Source organism: Vulpes lagopus, chromosome 8, assembly GCF_018345385.1.
Source record: "Vulpes lagopus strain Blue_001 chromosome 8, ASM1834538v1, whole genome shotgun sequence".
Classification (NCBI taxonomy): Eukaryota; Metazoa; Chordata; class Mammalia; order Carnivora; family Canidae; genus Vulpes; species Vulpes lagopus.
In genome coordinates, this window is record NC_054831.1 from 89,791,307 (window position 1) to 89,817,605 (window position 26,299).

At 43.1% G+C, this 26,299-nt stretch overlaps 1 protein-coding gene across 3 annotated transcripts in view; it reads left to right on the plus strand.

Moving 5' to 3' along the window:
- Positions 1 to 312: 312 nt before the first annotated feature.
- Positions 313 to 26,299, plus strand: part of SH3RF2 (SH3 domain containing ring finger 2) — a 132,987-nt gene continuing 107,000 nt past the window's right edge. For all 3 annotated transcript variants that reach the window (XM_041766517.1, XM_041766516.1, XM_041766515.1), the window contains exons 1-2: positions 313 to 447; positions 1,603 to 2,086. In XM_041766517.1, coding sequence (XP_041622451.1) covers positions 1,709 to 2,086 — 378 coding nt within the window. In that variant the 5' untranslated portion in view covers positions 313 to 447; positions 1,603 to 1,708. The remainder of the gene's footprint in view (positions 448 to 1,602; positions 2,087 to 26,299) is intronic.

A 26,299-nucleotide genomic window follows, 5' to 3' on the forward strand; every position in this document is an offset into this window, starting at 1 on the left:
TATGTTTGACCTTTTCAGCAAATCCTCATAAAGGTTTAAAATACACACAGTCACCTTAGCATGTTTATAAACTGAGCGTGTTTCAACTTCTGGGATAGGAGACAAAGTGAGAAAAGTGAAAATATCAACTGCAAATATTTAGCCTTAGGGGCTGGCTTATATTTTGTCCCTTCTAATCTTTTCCCAGAAATCAACTCAGTTACACAAAGGAACGATGGGCAGCAGAGGGTGAACTCCCGAGAAAAGCGCTGCTGCCTGCCAGCAGCAGTGAAAGCGTTAACAGGGCTGAGTAAGGCGATCCTTGAAATGAGTAAGACTCAGAGTTGTTAAAGTTTTCAAAGCGCGGCAGCGGCTCTTGGGGAAAAGGAAGCGAGTTGGAGGGAGCCTGGCCAAGCTGAGGATGGAGGATCGGGCTGAGCTGAACTCAGCTGGGGTTCTGTGCTCAAGGTTAGTGCCCCCCCCCCCCCCCCCCCCGCACATCTCCCCAGAACTGACACCTTGGGAGAGTTGTCTCAGGAAGGCAAGGCACCCTCTCTCCTCCTGGTGTGTCATGTCTGCTTTGCTTACTGGCGGGCCACCCACCCTTGGGCTGAACCTCCCAAACCTCCGGGGCTGCTGTGCACAATTTTGGCACTTGTGAGGGACAGGTGACCTCTTCCTGGGAGACCTCTTTCAACTGGACACTTCTTTTCAGACGTCTAAAAGGAAACTTTCTGGAATAAGGATGTTTTCAGACCACACACACACACACACACACACACACTCACACCTGTATACATTGCTCCAACTTGATTTTTGTTGGTTGTGACCACAGTCCAGAATTGGGATCTGTTTCAGATGAAACTGAGAACACTTGTCAAAGTAACTAAACAGGCTGTGTGACTTCACCCTGTGGGAGGAATCTTGTCTCTGAGGCTAGAATAATCAGGGAAGAAAAGGAAGGAGAGAAGGGGGGAGAAAAGGAAGAAAGGGATGGAGGGAGGGACGAAAGGAGAGAAGGAGGGGGGAAAAAGCTTCCAAGCATCCTGGCCTGTGGTTAAGGCAAACAATTTTTGAAAATGTGTTTCTCATAGAACTTTTTCTCATATGTTGCTAGAACAAACTAATGGGGGAAGATGCATAATGAAGGAGCTAATCCTACATCTGCATGAAATTCAGATAAACTTGTCTATATAAACTTGTCTGTGCTGCAGATAACAGATAAACCTAGGGGAAGAAGGAGGACTAGATGACTTCACAGAAATTGCATTTTGGGGGCGCCCTTGATGTGAGAACTGAAACTGATTGTCTGGTGGGGAAAAGAACCCCCTTTGAGCCCTCAGGCCACCTCAACCAGCCAGTTTTGTCTCCTTGCTCTTGCTTCCACACAGAGAAGCAATGAGTAAGTAGTCAGTCACCATGGAGAATGCTCCCTGAGATCCTCCAGCAGGCAGGAGTTGAGCCTCATACCTGCTAGCACTGAATCAGAATGAGTCATTTGAAACTTGGGTGCTGGAACAAAGTACTTGCAAACTACCTTATGAGACACTGCCTCCATGTAGGTGGGATATACCTCTCAGAGCAGTCCCATTTTCTTCATCTCTTCCTTTCTCATTCACACAGGCAGGAATTCTGACACTCCCAAGAGACTGGATCTGCCTCCTTGGCTCAGCTCACCCTACCATGCAGATTTTGCCCCTCCAGATCAGGTTTGGAGTTTTAAAATAAAATGGATGATTTGACGTTACTTGATCTTCTGGAGTGCCCCGTGTGCTTTGAAAAGCTCGACGTCACAGCCAAAGTCCTCCCTTGCCAGCATACCTTCTGCAAACCATGTCTCCAGAGGATTTTCAAGGCCCACAAGGAGCTGAGGTGCCCCGAATGCAGGACCCTGGTGTTTTGCAGCATCGAGGCTCTGCCAGCCAACCTGCTGCTCGTGCGTCTTCTAGATGGTGTTCGCTCAGGGCAGAGCTCTGGAAGAGGGGGCTCCTTCCGCAGGCCTGGTGTGCTGACCTCGCAGGACAGCAGGAAAAGCAGGACTAACCCCAGAGGTCTGCAGTCCAGCCCTTTCCGACTGGTGCCTAATATCAGAATCCACATGGATGGGGTAAGAAAGATCTTATTTGTTCGTATTGTGTCCCTTTGGAGGTTGAATTTGTGTATACCAGCAGCTAGGAATTATCTTCCTGTAGTTACATTTCAATGAGTGCTGCCAGTGATTCCCCAGAGAGAAGTTTCTATGGGCAGGGATCATTTTACTGAAACTTGGTGGAATCCTGAGCCTATCTTATCCATCCAGAAATTCTTAGAATTGTTGAGGTCTCCCCATGCTGCTTGTCTAGAAGGTACTAGCACAAAGAAAGCCTTCGTGATTATTTTTCACCTTTCACTTCTGCTATTTGAGGCCAAACCAGTGCACAGGAAATGTGCAGAGGAGGGGGAAAAAGAGAAAACAAATCCAGCTGCTTTTTGCTTTTGAGATCTTTGAGAAGTTAAATGTCAGGTTTTGTTTTAATTTTACCCAACTCCATCGTCCCACCTCCAGTCCTGAAGCGCTATTATGACAGTGCTCATTCATGATCTGTTCGAAGTTATCAAGATACTTGAACACCCAAAGACTGTGCAGGAGGAAAGCATATCTGTGGGTGGACTGATTGATAGGAAGGCTGGGCTGTGAAGTACAACACGTGTGTACAGGAGCCCTGCAGATGTCTAACTCTACAAAATAAATCAAACATACATAAAATGCACCTCGGTGGCTGCCATAACCACAAAGGCCTGGCAGTGGTGCACAGGAGATCATAGGAATTCTTTTGGTGTTTGGATAACGCGAATCATTCTATCCAGCCATGCGATTGGATCCTGAGGACTCTATCTGACCTTGCTGCAAGCCTTTTGTGGGAAGCTGTGTTAAGGACACATCTTGAGAGGAGGGACGCAGTCCTTGTGAGTCCAGCAGGATTATGTGCACTGTCACCCCAGGAGTCAGTGTATCAGAGCAGACACAGAGCAGAACCTGTGACCTGGGTTACTGGCATACTTAGAAAGTCAAGGCTGCCTTCTGTGAAGTCTTACCTAAAGTGAACAGCTTTTTTTTTTTTTTTTTTACATTTCATTATTCTTTTTAATTAATTTATTTTTTTAATTAATTTATTTTTTATTGGTGTTCAATTTACCAACATACAGAATAACACCCAGTGCTCATCCCGTCAAGTGCCCCCTCAGTGCCCGTCACCCATTCACCCCCACCCCCCGCCCTCCTCCCCTTCCACCACCCCTAGTTCGTTTCCCAGAGTTAGGCATCTTTATGTTCTGTCTCCCTTTCTGATATTTCCCACACATTTCTTCTCCCTTCCCTTCTAATCCTTTTCACTATTATTTATATTCCCCAAATGAATGAGAACATACACTGTTTGTCCTTCTCCGATTGACTTACTTCACTCAGCATAATACCCTCCAGGTCCATCCACGTTGAAGCAAATGGTGGGTATTTGTCATTTCTAATGGCTGAGTAATATTCCATTGTATACATAAACCACATCTTCTTTATCCATTCATCTTTCTTTTTTTTTTTTTTTAATTTTTATTTATTTATGATAGTCACAGAGAGAGAGAGAGGCAGAGACACAGGCAGAGGGAGAAGCAGGCTCCATGCACCGGGAGCCTGACGTGGGATTCGATCCCGGGTCTCCAGGATCGCGCCCTGGGCCAAAGGCAGGCGCCAAACCGCTGCGCCACCCAGGGATCCCTCCATTCATCTTTCGATGGACACCGAGGCTCCTTCCACAGTTTGGCTATTGTGAACATTGCTGCTAGAAACATCGGGGTGCAGGTGTCCGGGCGTTTCAATGCATCTGTATCTTTGGGGTAAATCTCCAACAGTGCAATTGCTGGGTCGTAGGACAGGTCTATTTTTAACTCCTTGAGGAACCTCCACACAGTTTTCCAGAGTGGCTGCACCAGTTCACATTCCCACCGACAGTGTAAGAGGGTTCCCTTTTCTCCGCATCCTCTCCAACATTTGTGTTTTCCTGCCTTGTTAATTTTCCCCATTCTCACTGGTGTGAGGTGGTATCTTATTGTGGTTTTGATTTGTATTTCCCTGATGGCAAATGATGCAGAGCATTTTCTCATGTGCATGTTGGCCATGTCCATGTCTTCCTCTGTGAGATTTCTCTTCATGTCTTTTGCCCATTTCATGATTGGATTGTTTGTTTCTTTGGTGTTGAACAGCTTTAAATCTAACAGCAGAATCCCCCCAACTCCGTTGTGAAGAGTAACAGTGGGTGGGAGGGTCTTCGCAGATTCCTTCCCGCACTGGAGAATAGGCTTATGATGTGCAGTCAGGACACTTTTCTAAAATACTCCTTTCAGCGGCTCACCTCCTTCTGTTCCCTACATCTCCAAGCTGCCCATGTAGTAGGGGAATGTGTCAAAACTGTGAGCGGGAAGCAGTGGGCATTGGTGTGATTTCTTCACTGCAGACTTTTTATTGCCATTGTGCTTGTATGTGTGACTGCATTCCTGAAAAGGGCTTGGTGCCCTTCTTGCAGGCTTCCTGTTAGCCCAAGGTCTAGTCATCAATCAGAATCCACAGGCTTGGAAAAGGCAGGGTGGGGGTAGGGCACTAAACTTCTCTCAAGTGCCTTGTTTGTAGAGAATAGGGCTCTATCTGAGGTCAGCAAATCCTCCTTTGAATTTCTAAGACCCAACAACCTCTCCCCTCCCCCCACCCAGCAAAGTCTGACTTGCCTCCTGGTGGAGTATCTTCACTCACTAGGAAAGTGTCGCCAGACTGGGAGGAAGGAAGTCTCTGACATCTTCGAATATTTTTGTTCAGGTTTTTATCTTTTTTTAATGTGGCCAGGTTAAGAAAAGGTAGCAAGGAATGTATCCACGGTGACCGAGGTTTTGAACTGTGGAAGATTCCCAGACCCCTCCTGGCATAGGGAGCTGTGGGACTGAGAGGTGGTAATATGTAAGAGACAGCTGGTAAGATACTGCATGTCCCTGGAACTCTTTCCCAAGGACCTGTAACATCAGACAAAGGTGCCAGTGACGGGGTTGTGCCCATCATCTGAGCCACACTGGACCAAGTCCTTGTCTGGGGGCTGGAACACAGAAGTAGACTGTTGAAGGCTACTGCTTTCAGGCAGCCCATGCCTTAGTAAAGATATTCTGCAAGAGAACAGAATTGGCAGTCTCCACCAGCCACCCCCGTTCCCGTCATTTGCTGAGCCATCCTGACTTGAAGTGGCTCATCTCACCCCTTTGCTTCTCTCAATGGGGCTATGAACAAACCTGTTTCTGGATGTAAATATGCCTGTCATTCTGTAGCATGTCTCTGCTTCCAAAAATGTAGCTATCTCTTCTGCAAGGGCAAAAGCAGGCATACATCCCTCAGTTAAGAGAACTGAGTATTGTCTGTGATGCCACATTGTCCTGAGAATCAGAGGACGTACTTACATCCTCAATCAAATCCTCACCAAGTTACTTGCCCTCCCTGCCTCCTCAGTTTACCCAGTTTAGTCAACAGTTAATAATTCTTGCTACCCCTTCCCTCCAGGATAGTGTGAAAATTATCTTTGTAACATACGCTTATTGCCTTAGAAAACACATGCCCTGTAAATGCATAGCATCATCATTATCATTCATTGAAACCTGCTGTATGACTTGGGACAAGCCACTTAAGTTTGCTGGGTCTCAATTTAAAATTCTATAAAATCGGAAAATGTATTATAAAAACAGAGAACCATTGTGAGGCTTAACTAATTAGTGTTTACATAACACTTTGAGATCCTTAGATGAAAGGCATTTGGAAGATCATTATCATAGTAAACATTATTATTGACTGTTTATTGTACCCTGCCATGCATGAGGAATTCCAAAAAAACACAGAAGTGATAGTCCTCTCGCAGGAGAGTGTAATAGGTATTATTATTGAACTGGAGTCTGTGATGAGTCCAGCCCAGGATGATACTAAGTATAAAGTACTCCCCAAAGAGGGCATAAATAACCTGTTGTTGCAGGGTACCATTTTGTAAAACACCTCTTCCCAAGGACACGATGTTAACCTGACACTCTGAAAGAGTTCCTGCCTATGGGTTCGTAAAGCCTGAAGTCTGTTCTGCTCACCTAGGCTCTTTTAATAAATGAGCTCTCCAGCTTTTTTGTTGGCTCAAAAAGGCCTGGTGCTTCTCGTGCTAGCCAGTGTGCCAGGGTGGAACCAATAGTCACACTTCATGATGCAAGCCCAAGAAAGAAAAATACAGTCCATTGTGCCTACCTGTCCAAAACGCTCCCAAGCCTATTGGTAAAAAGAAAACTTGAGAAATGGCTGGAGGTTTCTACAGCATTTAATTATTTCAAACCAACAGGTAAGATCAACAGACTCTTGGACAGCCCCTGGCAGTGCAAACCCCACTGGTTCTTATTGCTTCCTTCATGCGGCAGTCAGGCCAAAGGAACTTTGCAAGCCTTCAGGAATATTACAGGCTCCTGAATAATTGATCTCTCTTCCTCCCCACAATGTGAATTTTTAGAAATATTTCTGAATTAATACAGGTAGGAAAGTAGTGAAATTTGCAAGCTTAGGTTTGAAAAATATAAGAATTTAAATCCTGCTATAGCTGCTCAGTAGTTGTATACTTTGTGTGAGTTCCTTAAACCTGTGGGCCTCAATTCCCCATCCATGAACTGGAGATAATAGTAGTTACCTACTTCAGAGAGTTGTTGGGAGAAATAAATGAGATGATTCATGTCAGTTAGCTCTTAGCACGGCGACTGGCTCATACTTAGTGCTCAGTAAATGTTAGCTGGTATTGTTATTGAAGTGACTCAGTACTTTTCACTCTAAATTGCACGTCCTCCTTGACCTGCTTGTTGATGGAGTCATCCGAAGATGGTCCCTGGTACCCTGATTTCTGGACTGTTTGATTTTTCTCCACATGACCAATGGCTATGATTCAGATGCATGATTCTTCCCAGCTTGCGCTGGCCTGGCAGCCCACTTCCAAGACCCCTAAGGAGCTAGGAGCTGATTCCAGAAGAAAACTTGCTAGCAACCTTCACTTCCCCAAATAACAAGCCCAAATGAACACCTTTTTGGAGGCGAGAAGCTTCCACTTCCCAGTGTCTCTGATTTATCCCTAACTTCTCTAGTTCTCCTGTCTCCTGCCTCTCTATTCCCAACACAAATGTCTCTGCCCTGGGTATTGCAAGGCCAGACTTTCTCCCTTCTTTGTTACACATCATGCTAACCACACACATTTCTGTCTCGCTTGCCCCAGCTTAGCAAGAACACACCTGCCGCCTTCAGCACACAGACCAGGTGGCTGTGTCCTAGAAACTTCTTCAGCTGGTGTTGCAAGCCCTTGAGGGGGAAGAAATCAGGTCAGAAAACACACAAGAGAATTGAGGCTGAGTTGAAACCATAAGGTATCCAGCTCCTTTTCTGCGTCTTAGCTGCTGTGTCCTGTGACACAGAGATTTCTGCTAAATTTGCAAGGGGGATAAAGCTGTCTGAAACCCATGAAAACATCAATCAGGTGCCACCTGGGTCAGCAAGGACTACATGTGATAGGTGGAAGAAGACATAAAGACAGGAGCTGAGGTGGTGAAATCAGGAGACCTGATGGATCTCCACCTTCACACACATTTGCTTATCTTTCTAAAAACCATATGGCACCAAATTGGCTCTGCCCCCAACCTCTCTCTCTATCCGTCCTTCCTAGTTACAATCCCTTCCCTTTTATTGGATGTTAAGAATATGTCATAAGATGGAGCTGGGTATATGCTGGGATTCATTTGTTTGCCTTAGGCAGGTCACTTAACCTCTTTTACCCCCAGTTTCCATATTTGTGTAATGGAGACAATAATGGTGTGCATATATCATAAAGCTACTGTAAGATTAAAATGTGATAATGCATGTAAAAATTTGAATGCCTGGCACATCACAGATGCTGATAAATGTTAGCAACAGAAAAATAACAAAACAGCAACAGTAGAGGAGAAAGTCTACTGGCATGGGATTTGAAATTCTTTGCACCCACACATAACCATGCAGAGACTTCCATTAAAAAATGAAGCAAAGGGGATAGCGAAAGGAAAGGGAGTTTTTTTTTTTTTAAGATTTATTTATTTATTTATTTATTTATTTATGAGAGAGAGAGAGAGAGAGAGAGAGAGAGAGAGGCAGAGACACAGGAGGAGGGAGAAGCAGGCTCCATGCAGGGAGCCTGACATGGGACTCGATGCCGGGTCTCCAGGATCACACCCTGGGCTGAAGGCAAGCGCCAAACCGCTGAGCCACCCAGGGATCCCTGGAAAGGGAGTTTTAAAAAGACAAGACTATAGTAATGGAAAATAATGGTTCTGAGTGTTTGCCAGAGATGATGGTGTGAGAGAGGATGTGACTAGAAAGGGATAGCATGATGGAGTTCTCTTGGGTGAAGGAACTCTTCTATACCCTGACAGTGGTGGCAGTTATAGAAGTCCAGATATCTGTTAAAATTCATAGGCATATATACCAGGAGGAAAAAGAAAGTCTATTTTACTGTCTACTGATGTTTAAAATATTTTTTGAAATGGAAAAGGGAGCTCTTGTACACTTCTTATCATCTCTGCCTGATTTCACCCAGTCTGAGTTCCTTTCATCTCTTCATGTATTGAGTCAGTGCTGTTTTTGAGGAGGACTTGGCCATCATTTGAATGACCAGGGTAATTCCTGCAGCCGGGCTCCTCTCTGTTTTATGGAGCCAGCCTATTACCTCTTTCTATTTTCTCATCAGTTAAAGCTGTCTGGTTCAAGTGTGGACAAACACAGCAGCTCAGCGCCCATAGGGCAGCCAAGGCAGAGGGGTGGGGCAACAGGCTCTCGTGATGCAACCTCAGTTATCCACACAGAGCGCTCCGGGCAGGTCACCTAAGGGATTAGCCAACACATATTTTTGTGTTGTTTTCCTTACCTCTTAGGAAAGGTTACCTGCCCACACATCCCTTCATAGGATAAAGAGAGATTACGAGGACGCAAGGGAGAATGCTTGTTCAGCCCTTTTACTCACAAAAAGCATCCTCATTTCTCCCATTACAGATGGCACTATGTAGCTTTGGGCTGACCTGGGACCAGCTCAAATACACCTCTCCTCACTTGCCTGGTCTTCTCCTTTTCTTTCTTCTCTCTCTCTCTCTCTCTCTCTCTCTCTCTCTCTCTCCCTCTAAATCATGCGTCTGTATTAGAGCAGTCTTTCACAACATGTATTCAGCAATCTATGGATAGATAGATGGTCCTTAAAGCTCTGGGGTAAAACAAACCCAAGCTTAAAACAGAGCTAAACATTTTTATTCTTTGTGACAGCACTTGTCAGAACTTTTAGCATGCTGGTGAAGTGTGAATCTCTGAGTGGTAAATTATAAGAAATGTTTCCCAGACTTCTTTGACAGTGGTGTGCCCCTCTCCTCCCTTTTATTAATACCTTGAATGATATTAATTGTCCACGTAACAAATTTGGGAAAATGTCTCATACTAATGCAAAGGCAGCTGAGCCAGCAAAGAGAACCCATATTGTAGTTAGAGACTACTGATTCATTCCAAGAAGAGTTTTAGGCAAGTTCTTGTCATTAGGAGATATTTTTGGAATACTGTTAACTCACTATCACCACCCTCTGTAGTGTTTATTTAGCTCCTATCAGTGTCCAGCATTAAGCACTATGGGAACACAGCAAAGTTAAGATCCTCACTTTGCCAGTGCTTACTGTCTAGTGGCAAAACCAACTAGTCAGTATACATGTATATACACGTATATATACATATATACACATATGTGTGATACATACACACAGCATGCATATATCCCTGACTTAAAGATATTATCCATTAGAAGATATGTTATCATTTTAGTTATAGCACTTAAAGGAAGAAGGAAACAGTACTGTGTTAGGTGTTCACTGTAGGATACATCCAATTTTAGAAATGTTAAGATATGAAAAAGGAGTGTCTGACTTACTGTCTGATTCCATTTATATAAAATTCTAGAAATGACAAAACTATATTATATAGTGACTTGGGGGAGGATGCAAATGTTTTATATGATGGTGTATAGGTTTGTCTAAATTCACCAGACTCTACTCTTAAGAGTAGTGCATTTTTTTCTGTATAAATTATAACTCCATAAGGTCAGTTAAGGCAAAGAAGTCTTAGACTCAAGAAATGATGATTTATTAAAATGTGAAGCAGTGAGGTAGTTCGGTTTGAGGGAAGTGAAGTTTGGCCAATCAAAATAAACTTCCTAGAAAATATAGGTGTTCCAATGGTCAGGAAGGACATGGGGAGATAGTGAAAAAGGAACATCTGTTCTGGGCACATGGGTGCTAAGAAAGACAGGACAGGATAGGGACATCTGGAGTAGAATCAAAGTTGGAGAAGAGAGAGAAAGAAACAGAAGCAGAAGAGACCAGGTGATGATACCTAACCTTAGACTGCCACTGGGAAGACATATGTCAGGCACTCTGTAGTATAGACTCTCCACAGCCACACTGGTTCCGTGTCATCTCGTGGCCCATGAGTTGTGTCTCCCTAATGGATTCAGTACAGCCATACAGTGTTCCAAGGGGATAACTGAACTTACTCAGCAAGTTAGGAGGAGTCTCCCCTTCACTGGCAGACAAAGCTCTTTTTTCCCATTGAAATGGTTGGGATACCCGATAACCCTAGCACGTAGGAATGCCAGCCAGTGCACACAAAGTAAGTGGTGGGACACAGGCAAGGAAAGACAGACAAGTCCATTTGTCATGAACAGCTTTCTGCAACTTGCATTTGTGTGTCATCCTCAGGGTCAAACGGCTCTAGATCCCCGGCTCAGAAGCCAAGACAGGACATTCAATATACTGGTCCTGAGTGCTTACTCTGTACCAGGCTCTGTCTTGAAAGCTCACACCACTGCAACCCCATATCAGAGATGCTCATGGGCTCAGACTCCAGGACTCAAATAGTAGCTGAGTTCACCTCCAATCTCTGTCATTTCTCCAGTCTTTTATCGAAGCACAAGGAGAATGGGTAACTTGTTTTGTCTCGCAATACTGGGTGCTCAGAGCACCCAGCCCACAGCCTGGTCCGTCTTAGGAACCCCCAAATACTTTGTGAATGAATGAATAAATAAATACAGCATGTCTATGGTTGGCTTCATGGAATCACGGTATAACTCTGATGATGCAAGAATGAATTCTTCCTGAATCAAGCCATTAGAGAGCTAGGTGAGGAATGAGCAGCACGTTATATTAGATGTAAAGTCATGCAGCAACTGAAATCTTCTAGATGTGAATCACCTTATTAAATACCTTTTTGGGTGACAGCACTCTCCAGACAGTGGGCCAAGCTCAAAACCACTGAGCTCAAGAATTGCTAACCCTAAGAACATAAGAAATGCCACTGCACATATGGCTACACTTTTAGGTCAGATATCACAAATTTTATGTGATCCTTTGATCTTAGGAGAAACATTATCTCGAGTTAATTGACATTTAGTCACAGGGAGACCAGTAACAGGAAAGGAAGAGGCTTTAAAAGAATTTGCCACTGGAGTTATGAGCTGAATTGACCTGAACTCCAACATGAAGGAAAGGCAGCCTTTTTTTTAAAATAAATTTATTTTTTATTGGTGTTCAATTTGTCAACATACAGAATAACACCCAGTGCTCATCCTGTCAAGGGGAAGGCAGCATTTCAAGTAGGAGCATGGCCCTTGTACCCTTCGTGCTGCCAATTCTATGTAATAAATAAATAAATATATATATATATATATATAAACTTCAGTCATTTTAGGTGTGCAGTTTAATGGCATTAATAGATTTACATTGTTGTGCAACCATCACCACTACTTGTCTCCAAAACTTTTCATCATTCCATACTGAAACTATACCAATTAAGCAATAACTCTCCATTGCCCTAAGTACATATGTGTGTTTGTGTGTGTGTGTGTGTATATATATATTATATAATATGTAACATATATATTTTAAAACTTCTTTCTGAATAAGAGGAATATGCTTTTTAGTATTGTTTTTAAAATATGTATTCAAATTTTCTGCTGCTTCTGGTCTTAGTCTTCCAATAAAATAAGTAAATAAGACTATACTGTTACTCGAGACAACAGCTCTCAATTCATGAACTGACTATGGCTTCTGGGCAAGTTACTGAGCAACTCCAAGCATCATCACTATAAAACAGAAATAGAAAGCTCACCCTCATCAAGTTATTGGGAGGATTTAATAAGGTGATACCTGTAAAGTGCTTAGCCAGGGTCTGGACAAAGTAAGCTCCTAGTAAAGGTGAACTCTTTTCTTGTACTCCCTTCTAAAGTACTACCACACTTACTGCATTTGGACAGCTATTTTACAACATTGTAGACATGGAGAAACAGCAATCAGGGCCCTATTTGGAGGATAAATCAAGATACTTGGTTTAAAATTCTTGGCACAGGGCATGACATACAGTAAACCCGGTGACAATGAATATGAGGTATTGTTGTTATTTCCCATTCATTCAACAGACATATATAGAATGCTTTTTATGAATAAGATCCTTTGTTGGGGTGTAGTGATAAACAAAAATAAATATGGTCCTTGCTCTCAAAGGCTTATGGTCTTTTGAGAGCACCGTGTAAACTAATAATTATGCTGTCATTAATAAATCTTCAAGGATTTACTGTAGGTCAGACACTGGGTGAAACACTTTTACTTAGCAGAATTTCACTTAATGCTTTCTATAAGCCTCTGAAATGGGTGCTACTGTTGTTTCTACTTTCACATAAATTGTGAAATTTTTGAGATTTGTACTCAATATATGTTCATATGAGACAATAAAATGGGAGAAAACAGCTACAGACTAAAATTTACAACATCCAGTATTTGTGTTTGGGACAGTTATGGAGGTTGCAGGTGATCTGATTCCTAATCACCTAAGCATTCACAGAAACCCATGATGCTGAGGATTGCAACCTTCCGAATTACTGAGAGACACATATATCGGGTGGTGAGTTCCAGCATCATTGTCCTGATGCTGCGGATGTTGGCCACTGTGCCTTTCAGCCACCATTCACATGTATAGCATAGAAAGCCAAGAGAAGAGGTGAGAGAAAAGATCTAGGATGCAGGAGCCTGCATTTTAATAGAAAGGACATGAACAGAACTTGGACCGTTCACTGTTACTCTTCCCTGAGAGGCTCATGGGAAACCTTTAGCCTGGAGATCAGGAGAAATAAGGCATGTACTCCTGGGGTGTCTGAAGCAGATCATCCTAGCCCAGGGGTTCAGCCAGACTGCCAGTGTTAGAGAAGGCAAGAATTAAACTGTCCACCAGTCAGGAAACTGGCCCATGTAGCCACTGCAATCTATCCTTAGGTCTCAATGTAGCCTTCACTAGGAAGTCAGCCCTCTTTCCAAATCCTAATCTGGCCATATGTTCCTAGAGTCCCCAGAGTCCCTAGTGCTGTCCTCTGCATTCCACAGCATGCATCAGACGGTATAGTATTTTCCACTCGCTACTCTTTCCCAATGCACTCTAAGCTCTATAAGGTTAAGGAAGTGTCTCATCTCCTCTGTACCTAGCAGACTGTCTGAAATGCAGACAGCATTCAGTAAAGATTTAATTACTGAATGCATGCTGTTTGCCATGTTGCAAGAAACTGCAGTTAGATTCAGCAGCTTCATGGCTGAAGAGCTCCCGGTGTCTTTCCCTGAGGCTAGATGGAAAGGGGATATATCAGCCATTTTGTCCCCAGGATCCTTTCCAGCCCCTGTCTTGTTGACAAAGGTGTTTCTTGATGGCAGGCCAGGTGTGTTAGGAATGGCACGTAGGTGCTTGCAGGGGATTCAGAGGTAATTGGGAGGTGAAAAAAAGTCAAACCAGAATGGAGCCAGATAGAACACCAACTGACTGACATGCCACAACCGTCTGAGCAAGTTGCACTGGTTCTGCAGAGTTAAGGATGATATCGGTGCACACACAGAAGTATTTTAATTGGTTGCCAAGGCGATGCAGCAGAATCAGTGGGCATGGGGCAGGAATAGAACTCTGCAGAGCTGTGTTCAGGAGGAGTGTTTGTGATATTAACAAGCTGCATGGATCTGAGAAAGGCAAGGCTGCACGAAATCTTATTTGGGACTTTTGCTTAATAAATAGGAATGGCAGAGATAAAGAGGGGCAGAAGAGAAAACCTCCCTTCCTGGCTCTCTGGAGAAGCAGGAGGGACAATATTCTGGATTTCAGATTTCTCCTTGGAGTGGTGAATTCCCATAAGTGAGGGAAATGCAAGTAGATTGGTTCCATGCTTGAAGGCAGGGGTAATAGGTGAATGAAAAATGGAAGGAGATGGCCATGTTTTCTTCCTCCCTAGAGAGTATAGAAAAGATCCAGGATGCAGGAGGCTGCATTTTAACAGAAAGGACATTTCCCATCTCCTCCTTTTGTATTAGAAAAGAATTTCTGATTAAATATGTATCTTTTTATTTTTTTTGTTTTTGTTTTCTGAAGATTTTGAAACACCAGGATTTTTTTCATCATCATAAAATTTTGCGGTTGAGACATGTTCTGGGTTTCCTAGTTTCCCCATTCTAGTGGCTACGCCAAGGCCCAACGAATCAAGCAGACTTCATCCTATGGAGTGCTTATCCTGATTGCTTGGGCACAGAGGGAGAATCCAGGAAGGAGAAAAGCCAGAGAGAAGACAGACATGGTTATCAGTCAGCCCCTTAGCCAATGGCCATCATATAGTTCAAACCAGGTGCCAGACACTCTGCAAAATAACCATGGTTTTCCTTGAAGCCCCCCAACAACCTCCCAACAACCAATCTACTTGCATTTCCCTCATCTATGGGAATTCACCACTCCAAGGAGAAATATGAAATCCAGAATATTGTCCCTCCTGCTTCTCCAGAGAGCCAAGAAGGGAGATTTTCTCTTCTACCCCTCTTTTTCTCTGCCATTCCTGTTTATTAAACAAAAGTACCAAATAAGATTTAGTGCAGCCTTGCCTTTCTCAGTGGTATTTTCCCACTTTAGGAAAGTGGCTAGAAAGTGTCAGAACCAGGATATGAACCAGGTCTGCCTGTGTCGCAAACACTGGGCTTTTAACCAGATCAGTCTAAGTGACCAAGACAAGCATGGTTGTTCTCCTGGAGCTCCATGGAGCTTTGCACCATCTGCCATTGCTGGGTTGGTACCTGTTGGCACCAACAGTACCATTGTAATGTTGTTGATAAGCTTCCAGAGCGTAATGTTATCTGTGGCCAACCCAGTTCCATGGTAATGACATGCTACATCTTTTTTGGTCTTTTTTTTTTTTTAATGATTTTATTTATTATTTGAGAAAAAGAGAGAGCATGAGTAGAGGGAGGGGCAGAGGGAAAAGCAGACTCCCTGCTGGCAGGGAGCCTGCCGAGGGGCTTGATCCCAGGCCCCTGAGATCATGACCTGAGCTGAAGACAGACTCTTAACTGACTGGGCCACCCAGGTGCCCCAATGACATGCTATGTCTTAACTGGGTGCCACTCAGTCAGAAATATAAGGTTTTAAGTAGTAGTAATGAGTTTTGGTAAATAGGGAAATGAGATGGGGGGGGGGTGGAATCAGAAAAGAGGGCAGAGAAAGGCAGAAACAGTTTGCAGCTGTGATCTATACTGGGGCAACAGAAGCCAGGGAGGGAGAAGGAGGAAAGGAGGCAAGCTGATCAAGGGGCCAAACGCACATGGGCAGAATACTTGGGGAGATATGTTAGCAGGAGTACGATGAGCTCTGATCCAGAGCTGCTCTGCTTTGCCACGAAGTGTAAGCAGGGTCAGGATGAAATATTTATGCTCTGTTCCTTTTGGAAACCTGACATCTGGACAGGCAAAATGGTCCATTATAAGTGGGGACAAATAGAGCCGGAAATTCAGGAAAGTCAGCTTCTAATCCTGCCTTAGCTGAAAACCAACCATGTGACATGAAATGTATCTGAGGAGTGCTTAATAGATGTTAGCAATTACTGCAGTTACAGGAAAAGTCCCAAATTCTCTGAACCTCAATATTCTAGCATCTCAAATTTAAAACTTGTCCTTTTTGTATTTTAACAGAACATACAAATGATACAGAAGAATTTGGATTTATGTTTTTAAGAAATAAAATATAAAGGTTTTCAGAAAAATAGGTACCAGTTTTGAGTCCTTACAGCTTCAAGGGACTGTGCTCAATATTTTACCTGCAAAAGCCTTTAAATCCACATAACAACACTGTTGTACAGATAAGGGAAACTGAGGCTCAGGAAAACTGAGTAGCTTGCCCAACGTTACTCATGTAGACTGACTCCAAGCCCACATTCTTGACCATTCTTGACATTATGCTGGTTAATCATGCAGCAACAGTAGTTCTACCTCTCTTATGCAAAGAGTGCATATAGCACATACCTTCTTTAGTGTATTAACGTGGCATTTGTACGTTTCTCCCAAGTCATGTTACCTTTGTAAATCTGGTCACTCCAAAACTACATAATACCAACCACATGTTCAGGAATTGAGTGAGTCTTCTAGTTCCTTTGTATTCTAGAATCACATAGCTAAAAGATATCTTAAATGTCCTCCAAGCCAGCCATCCACTTCTGTGCTTCAGTCCTCTCAGACTTGCCACATAACTGGTACGTTTAAATCTCCAGTGTGGGGGAGTTTTCTGTGCCTGAACACACTCTATTCCCTCCCTCTCTGGGCAGCAGTATTAGAAAAGTCTTCTTAGGACAGCCAGGTGGCTCAGCAGTTTAGCGCCACCTTCAGCCCAGGGCGTGATCCTGGAGACCCGGAATCGAGTCCCATGTCAGGCTCCCTGCGTGGAGCCTGCTTCTCCCTCTGCCTGTGTCTCTGCCTGTGTCTCTCTCCTCTCTGTGTATTTTCATGAATAAATAAATAAAATCTTTAAAAAAAAAATAAGAAAAGTCTTCCTGAAATTTAGCCAACAAAACACACTTGTCCTTTCTTTCCATGAGTGACTACAGGTCTTTGAAGGCATCATAGAAGAGGTGCATTTTATTCTTATTTCTTATTTTCTCCAGGCTGAAATACTTCACTAAGTTCATTTGGTGAGCTGCTTATAAGTATTGTTAACCCAGGGGGTGAGATCAAGGAATAAGAGCAGGGGCTCTGAAGTTTAATAAACTATTTGTGATAGTTTATTAAAATCCTAGTTCTACCTCTTGTTAGCTGTGTGACCTTAGGCAAGTCATTTGATCACCCTGAACCCTGATCTCTCCCTCTGAGAATAGAGTAACATATTACCTGCCACATACATTGACTCTGAGGATTCAGTGAGGTAGTACATGTGACACACTTAACTGCTCCATGAATGCATACTTAATACATGTGAATGATTTTTGTTATTCTTCCCTATTATTATTGCCAGTGTCTCTGCAAAGGTATTCATCTTTATGTCACTGAGAACGCCTGGTCCAGAGTCTAGTTGCTTTCTGTTTAAACCACACACAAATAAGCATAACAGAGGTTTGTCCTATAAAAGATCTCTGAAGTAACTCCACACTGGGTTTCAGGTGGCTTCAGGAAGACTTGCCACACTCCTGGAGAATCTCTCTTGAGATCTCTTCCTGATAAATAACCTCTAGCTATAACAGAACTTGCTAAAACAACACTTTAACAGGAATGTTATTCTTGGAAACACCAGAGAAAATACCTTTTTTTTCTCTAAGTTTTGGAGGGCACGTTTAACATTTCTGTAGGTGCATGGTAGGCCACAGGTATAAAATAAATTTTAAAAAAAAGGAATAAATCCTGCATTGCTATAATAATATCACTAGTATTCAATCATTATATAAACATATATTGTTTACTACGTATCAGACACTGAACTAGGCACTACAGTATAACCATAAATAAGATGACATATAATGTACACTCTCCTAGGAATAAAAACTCCATGGTCTTAGTTGGGTTCCCCTCAGAATCAGACCCTGCCATGAAGATTCAGTGTTTACAGATTATTTGGGAGATATAATGACATTGGCAGGAGAGTGGGGATATCATACAAAAGGAGGGATGGTGGCTAGTAAAGGTGTGTTATGAAGCTAGTTACCACAGAGGGTGACTGGAGCTTCATCCTATAGGAAAGCTCTGGAAAGCAGCTCAGAATTATCCTGGCCAAGAGGTGAAAGCTCTGGGGTATTTATACCCATATACCTGCCAGTCATTGGTTAAGAGCTGTCCTAAGAAGCAAAGTAGATTCTAGAAGCTCAAGGGAAGACTTCCTCCAAAATTATAGGTGCTGGCTGTTGGAGGTGAGACTGGAGTACACAGAAACGGTAAAAAGATCTGAAAAGATGTGGATAGAGTACCATCAGCATCATGCATACACACACAGTTACCAAAATAGTCACAAATTATGAGTTTGCTCTATACACTAACTCTATGCAAAGGCTTGAAGTAGAGGATAAAATGGAAGGTTTCTGACCAGAGTAGTCAAAGAACGCCTTGCTAAGAGGAGGCATTTTTGCTGAGACCTGAAGGATGAAAGGAAGACAGTGGAGTGAAGAGCAGAAAATTGGGGTGCAGCTCTGGAGAACATCTTGTGCCCTGTTCCCAGAGGGCAGAAGGAGGTTAGAGTCTGGGGAACTGACTAGAGAACCCAGATCGTTGTAGGGGGGATGGGAAGGAAACAGTAAGGTGAGTAGTATGAGAAAAGACGGCAGGAAAAATCTAGAGGGACCAAGGTGCCATGGTGATGAAAGGAGATTGAATCCTACTTGCAATGAGAAAGATCCAAGATGAGAGCTGACCTGCTTTTCAGTTTAATATATACTTGGGCTCCTCTGTGAGACATTAATATCTGGGGAACAAGGATGAAAGAAAAAGATCAAGTCTAGTCTTCTGGCTGGGTGGCCTGGACTAAGATGGTGGCAGTGATGGAGAGAAGTGAATGGATATGAGAGCAAATCTAGAAACAGAAAAGGAGAACCTGCTGCAATTTGGACTTTCTGTGTCACTAATCTTCACTGTGCTAAGCACTTCCATTTAACTCTTGCAACTTCTACATGAGGTATTACCTACATCCCCATTTTACAGGTGGGAAGACTGAGGCTCAGGAGATTAACTTGCTGAAGGTCACACCAAGAACAAGAGACAAAGGTAGATTTCGCCAAAGCCAATGCTCTTTTTTTTTTTTAAAGATTTTTTTTAAATTTATTCATGATAGTCACACAGAGAGAGACAGAGAGGCAGAGACACAGGCAGAGGGAGAAACAGGCTCCACGCAGGGAGCCCAACATGGGACTCGATCCCAGGTCTCCAGGATGGCTCCCCGGCCAAAGGCAGGCGCCAAACCGCTGCGCCACCCAGGGATCCCGCAAAGCCAATGCTCTTAAGGAGCTCTCTTGTAGCATTAAAACAGAGAGGTGAGGATCAGCCACATGTCAACTTCTCTGAATGTGCACATCACTGTTCACTTCAACAGTGTTCATTTGCAGGATATCTGTGGGGCAGAGAGAAAAATCACAGGCATTAAAACCAAAAGCCATGGGTTTGAATCCCAGCTCTTTCACTTGCTGACTTATCATTATAACTTTCTGGGCCTCAGTTTCCTTCCTAATAAAGTCACAGAATACCTACTTCAAGTGATTGTTTCGAGATTAAATGGTATGTTGTAAAAGCTGAATCAATAAGGTGCCCCACCATCACTTCAGACCACCTCCCCAGCTGCCTCCAGCTGGGAGCAGAATTGAAACCAAATTAGGCTCCCAGCCTTGGAAGTTGGTTCAGGAGACTTTGAGGACTCTGGGACAAGTTCCTTCAAAGGACAGCTCTTCCAAGCAAATTCCTTCTATGACTCTGCCTGAGGCCTGACCCAGACTGGGTGCTTAATAAAGGCATTCCTAAATCAAGTTCATCTCAGGCTTTTTTTAAAAATACCACCTTATAAGGAATCATAAAGCATAGGTACTGAGAGCTACAAAAGGCTGTAAAAAACATCTCACCCAATGTCTTACACAAATGTGGAGTCGAAGGCTTAACAAGAACAAACTTTCCAAGGCCATACATTTGGCCAGGGAATAGGCACAAGGACCAGGCTCCAGGTCTCCTCAGCCTGAGTCTGAGCACTTTGTGTTTTACCAAAGAACCTTGCATCTTCCCCAGACCATTGTAATTAGTTTGCTGGGCTTGGGTCAGAGGCCTCCAAAGCAGATTTCAGCATAAAGAATATTTTTAGAAGCATGAACACATTCAGATCATGTGTAGTGTTTTGCAACGTGGCCTCTTCAGGGCACTTTCAGACCTCTGGCGCCCAACTGCAATTTGGTCTGAGAAGCAAATAACCATTTACACAGTCTCGCAGTTTATGCCAATTTTGAGCCTCAAAAGGCAATTTCCAAAGACTCAGGGGACAGCACAAGGGAGAAGCTAAACAGAGAGACATAGACTAAAACTAAGTGGCAATGAAAACATGTTTCAGATAAAAAGCAAAAGGCCTGAAAATGGTAAGCATGGAATTGGCTGCAAGTGCCTCCAACATCATGGATATTGTTATCCAAAAGCATTTTTGTAGGCAACCATTTACCTCACCCCACGTATTTTGAGCTTGCTTTTTAACATTTTAAATTATTTCCAAAGAATAGAAAAGTGATTACTGGGTCACAGGAAATGAGTATTTTTGAGCCTCCCATATATAATATTAATTTGTTTTCATCTGTGTTTACAGAACTCTTTGAATTGCAAGTCACAGAAACCCACCTCAGGCTAGCTCAAACAGTGGGAATTTGTTGGCTCAAAGAATGGCAACCTCAGGCCCTCTTTTTTTTTTTTTTTTTTTTTTTAATTTATTTATGATAGTCACAGAGAGAGAGAGAGAGAGGCAGAGACACAGGCGGAGGGAGAAGCAGGATCCATGCACCGGGAGCCTGATGTGGGATTCGATCCCGGGTCTCCAGGATCGCGCCCTGGGCCAAAGGCAGGCGCCAAACCGCTGCGCCACCCAGGGATCCCCAACCTCAGGCCCTCTTAAGGACCCAGATTGTCCTTCAGATCACTCTCCTGTGTCTTGACTTCTCTTCTTTCTATGTATTGGCATCATTCACTCCAACTGCAAATGACATTTTCCATGATGAGCATCGAAGAAGGTACATCTTCATGGGTTCTTAGTTACAAACAATAGGATCTACTACAAAAACAGATTTAAGAGACAGGATTCATAAAAAAGGATATGAAATAGTTCATGGATCTTCTAGGAGAGCCGCAGAGTCTGATTTGAGGCCACTTTGCCAGGAAAATTGCCCGAAATGACCAAGTTCTGACTTCCAGGGCTGACCTCACTGGCACTGAACACTGAGGCTTGCTTTGGCCCTGCTCCTACTGCTACAACTGGAGGCCAGTCACCCTGGGTTTAGCAGATTCTGCCACCTTCTCAGAGTGGAGACCAGTCTACCCTGGGCTGTCTTTGTGTCACTAGTTCCCAATTTAAAATTCAAGTCCTATCTCTACAATTAAAGCCTAAATCCCAAGCCATATTGATAAAGCTGGCATTTGAACCTCTTAATTTTGAGGCAGTTTCTGCCGCCCACCAAGATTTATAATGTAGGTGAGTTCCCAAACATACAAAGGGGGTTCAGATACAGGGCATTCAAAAGAATCATGAATATGTACTGTAAGAAACACAACAACAGCTCAGATTTACAGAGTTCCAGTTCCACAATGCCAGGAAAGAAGGAAAGTCTCTTTCAGTACCACCTGGGTCAGTACCTGGCACTTAGTACACACCTGTCAGACTGAAGTGACCAAAGCTTTAACAAATAGGCCTGATTCTAAATCCTAAGACTCCGTTGTGTCTGATCCTGACAAGACTCAGATGGAATTAAAATTCTATGTCCTCATTTCCGTATGTCTGAAAGATTTGTTCCCTGTACTTTGGTTTAAGATGGCCAGGTTGACCTACCTCACTTGGCCTGACGTTTATGGCTGTGTAGTTTCTTTTTCAGAGGTAGAGGGAAGGGACATAGTATTTCTGATCAATGGAAATCTGGCATTTTTTACCAATGGAAGTCTCCTGAAATAGATAATGAGATTCTTAGCCAGGACGAATATTAACAAGATGTAAAATTGCTATTGGCACTTAAAAATACATGAGCAGGGTCAAAACTGGGATCAGAACCCAATAGGCAAGGCAGATGGCAAATACAAGTCTCAGTTTCATTGAAAACAGGGCAGGAAGTTAAAATGCAATCCCTCAAAGAGCTTTCACAGGTAGTGTGATATTTGATAGCAGCAAGCAACTGATGGAAATTTTTATACAGATGCTGAAATTAGCTTTGCTAACATATATTCCTGTGGTGAGCATCACCCAGCCTTGATTCTTGCAAAGTTGCCCATGGAGATAAAATGGAAGAGGACAAACTGATACCATTTTTGAAGACAGGAGGATTTTTTAGGAGCCACTGCTCTCCTGCATCCATTCCCCACCCCCTCTTTTTTAAAGAGTTTGTAGTGGGGAAAAACCCTGAGGGGGTCATCTTTAGATGTCATTTGAATTCTCTCATTTCTCAGGAAAGCACATTCTTCCACTCATCTCCAGACTACTCCTGCCTCTTTCTGGCCTGGGGGAAGGGAGAGAGTCAAAGAGAGAGAACAGGGCAGGGCCATAGTGGATGAAGTATTTTAGGTGCAGATAGGGAACTATTTCAGGATTCTTTGGGGTGAAATGACTCAAATACCTAAAATATAGGAAATAATCATTGTGATTATTGGTTAAAAGAATTTTTTTAGCTTTGATCTAAAAAAAAAAAGAAGTCTGGGCATCCACTTGGGGACATGTACTATAACCACAGACACAGTACACAGTGGTGGTGTCACTTTAACTGAAGTTACTGACTTGCAGCTGTCAATATGGCAAAGAAGAAAAGTTGGCCAAGTCAGATGTGTTAACCTGAAGTGTCAATACTGTTTAGGCCTGTATATCCAAGGAAATTTCCTTTGCATCAACACAGTTTATCAGCTCCATGTAAGGACCTTTTCAGTTGGAATTTGCAAAATTCCTTGCCAAATTAACTTGGAAAAAAAATGGGAGAAGGTGACTAGAGACTTGGTAGTTTCATGGAGATCTGACGAGTGGATCTCAGGCATGGCGGGATCTATGAGTTCACAGTCATCTGAATTCTGTATTTCTATCTCACACTTGTACCTGCTGCTGCTTTCTTCATTCTCAGGGAAGTTCTTTCCAGGAGGAAGATACTGGCAGCCAAAGTCCACGTCATTCTTAAAGCTCTTAATCTTAGAGAAATGAAGGGTGTCCTCTTCCCTGACAGCTCTACCAAGAAGACTCCAATTAGCTTACCTTGGGTCCCATGTGCCTCTCTCAGAAAATACTCTGATTGGTCAGGACTAGGTCACACAACCAACCCTGAAGCTAGAAGGCAGGGTAGGGTCAGCCCTCCAGCACCACTTGAACAGAATTACTAGGAAATAAAGGAGAGGTGGTTCACAAGAGGAAGAGAGTCTGTGTAGACAAATGTCTCTGTAAGAATACATTTAAATCCTGGGTACATTTTTAGGATCATTAACTTTTTATGCACAGCAGTTAAAAACAAAAGGGAACTGGGCAGCCCCGGTGGCCCAGCGGTTTGGCGCTGCCTTCAGCCCAGAGTGTGATCCTGGAGTCCCGGGATCGAGTCCCATGTCAGGCTCCCTGCATGGAGCCTGCTTCTCCCTCTGCCTGTGTCTCTGCCTCTCTCTCTCTCTCTCTCTCTCTCTCTCTCTCTCTCTCTGTGTGTGTGTGTGTGTGTGTGTGTATGTGTGTCATGAATAAATAAATTTTAAAAAAACAAAAACAAAAGGGAACCAAAATTCAAAGTACTCACTCCCCAACACCTTATTATTTCCCTAAACATTCTCACTTTCCATCTAGCCTTTTCACCACTGCACAAATCAGTCTATCAAAATCCTGCTCAAACTTTCTAAGGTATTATTCAAATGCTGCCTCTTTGGAAAATCTTCTCTGTTGGTCCCCGTGAGATTCTGTCTCTCTTGAGCTCCCATATTCCAACCCAACTGGCACTGCCTTGCCCTGCCTTCATATGAATTATATATGCATAGTTTTGCCTTATGCCCTCTGCCTCCCGCACCACTGGATTAAAACTCAGAAAATACTTTTAAAAAGAAACAGACTGAGGGAAAGAGAAGGAGGAAGAAAAGAGGCTGAGTATTTCTTGTCTGTTTCTACTCCTGGATTCAGTTCCTAGCCAGCAATGATTCTGCATTGTTCAACTCTTCCTTTTTTTTCTGTCTTGCACAAAATAAACACTGGGTGCATGGATGGATGCATGGATGGAAGGATGGATGGATGGATAAATGAATGACTCTATCATTACAATTAAGAGTTGTTTGTGGGGATCCCTGGGTGGCGCAGCGGTTTGGCGCCTGCCTTTGGCCCAGGGCGCGATCCTGGAGACCCGGGATCGAATCCCACATCAGGCTCCCGGTGCATGGATCCTGCTTCTCCCTCCGCCTGTGTCTCTGCCTCTCTCTCTCTCTCTCTGTGACTATCATAAATAAATAAAAATTAAAAAAAAAAAAGAGTTGTTTGTAGGCTGGCATAAACCCTCCCCTTGTGCCAGTAAGGAAGAGTTCCAAAGAATGAAGGGATTAAGATTAGCTTAGTGAGCAACCAGAAACTTTATAATACAAGGTGTCATAACCACATGGAGAACAAGTAGGACACAATAAATTTAAATTATTGCAGAAGAGAATTTTTTTTAATGTAATGAAAACTACCCTCCTGTCAGGCTGATTAAGTACCAGAACCCCTCCTACCATCACTTGTAACTACTTTTCAAGTTTTCTGAAGACAAGGGGCTGGATTAAATGTTATCAGGTGACCCAAAACCTTATCCCTCACCCCGAGCTCTTTGATTCCTTGGAGTTCCCCCTACATCCAAAAACTGCAGGTCTAGTTAAGTTCTGCTTACAGAAAATGAAGTAAGTAGATTGTAGAGACTTGCCCTTATCTGTTTTGACTGTGGATCATTCAGTGATCCACTTCAGGGCTGCACTTAGTTCTCATGAAAAATGCTCCAGGAGAAAAACACTTCCCTGTGTGTTCTGAGAATTATTAAATGAAGTGGCAAACTCATTTTTAAAGATTTGTTATTTCTAACAAAGCTGTTCAGAAAGTCAAAACTAGAAGAACCCTATCTCTGCCATTTGCAGTTTTTCATTTTTCTCCTAGAAATGGCCCTGTTTTGTTGTGGTGTTTACCCTCAGGCTGTGTCTGATTCTGTAAGTAGCCATCAAATGAAGATTGATGGGAGTTCACTTGTTCATCTGGAGCTATATTAGCCCCATGGCCAACAGTCATGTTACAATCACCATAAAACTGTTCTGAGCAATCATAATTTTACTATCTAGAGCCATCGTCATTTTGGACAAGAGTGGTAACAGTCTTCTGTTAAACTAAGAGAAGCAAAAGAAAGTTGAATTTCTATTGTAATCATTTCAACAAACATTGCCTTTTGCACAGAGAGCATTAGATTGGGCATTCAGGGTTTTTAGAGCTGAAAAGAACTAATATAGTCAGTGTTTACATTAACTACTCTAAGTATCATTCATCCTTTCAATAAATATTTATTTATCAGCCGCCACCATATGGCAGACAGCTTGCTAGGCTCAGGGGGAGATAGAGTGGAGAAAAGTGTACATGCAGTTTCCTCTATTATGGAAGATGCAGTCTAGTGTTCGATAATGAGACACAAATAAATACATACTTTTAAGGTGTGATTTAAAGTGCAGTTGGTCAGGGGGCACCTGGGTGACTCTGTTGGTTAAGTGTCTGTCTTTGGTTCAGGTCATGATCCCAGTAGCTGAGATTGAGCACCATATCAGGCTCTCTGCTCAGCCAGGGGTCTGCTTCTCCCTCTACCCCTCTTCCCCATTTGTGTTCTCTCTGTCTCTCTCTCAAATAAATAAATAAAATCTTACAAATAAATAAAAAAGTGCAGTTGGTCTTAACAAGGAAAAGCCTTGTTGAAGCTGTGGCCTACTCGTAAGAAGGGATATTTTTGGATGATATTTGAGGATGGAGACATAATTAAAATGAAGATCAGAAACCAAAAAAGGTACTTCCTGAGAGTGTAAAGGGTAAATCAGGATGAGCCAACTGAAGAGGTGGACAAGGGTATTTGAGAGAAAGGAAACTGCCTTGTGCAAAGGTCCTGAAGAGGGCTAGAGAGTGGGACTCAGGCCTGTAAGGGAAAGGAGTCACAGGGGTGCGTAGGAGTAGGCAGGGACCCAATCATATTTTAAGGACAATGGGAAG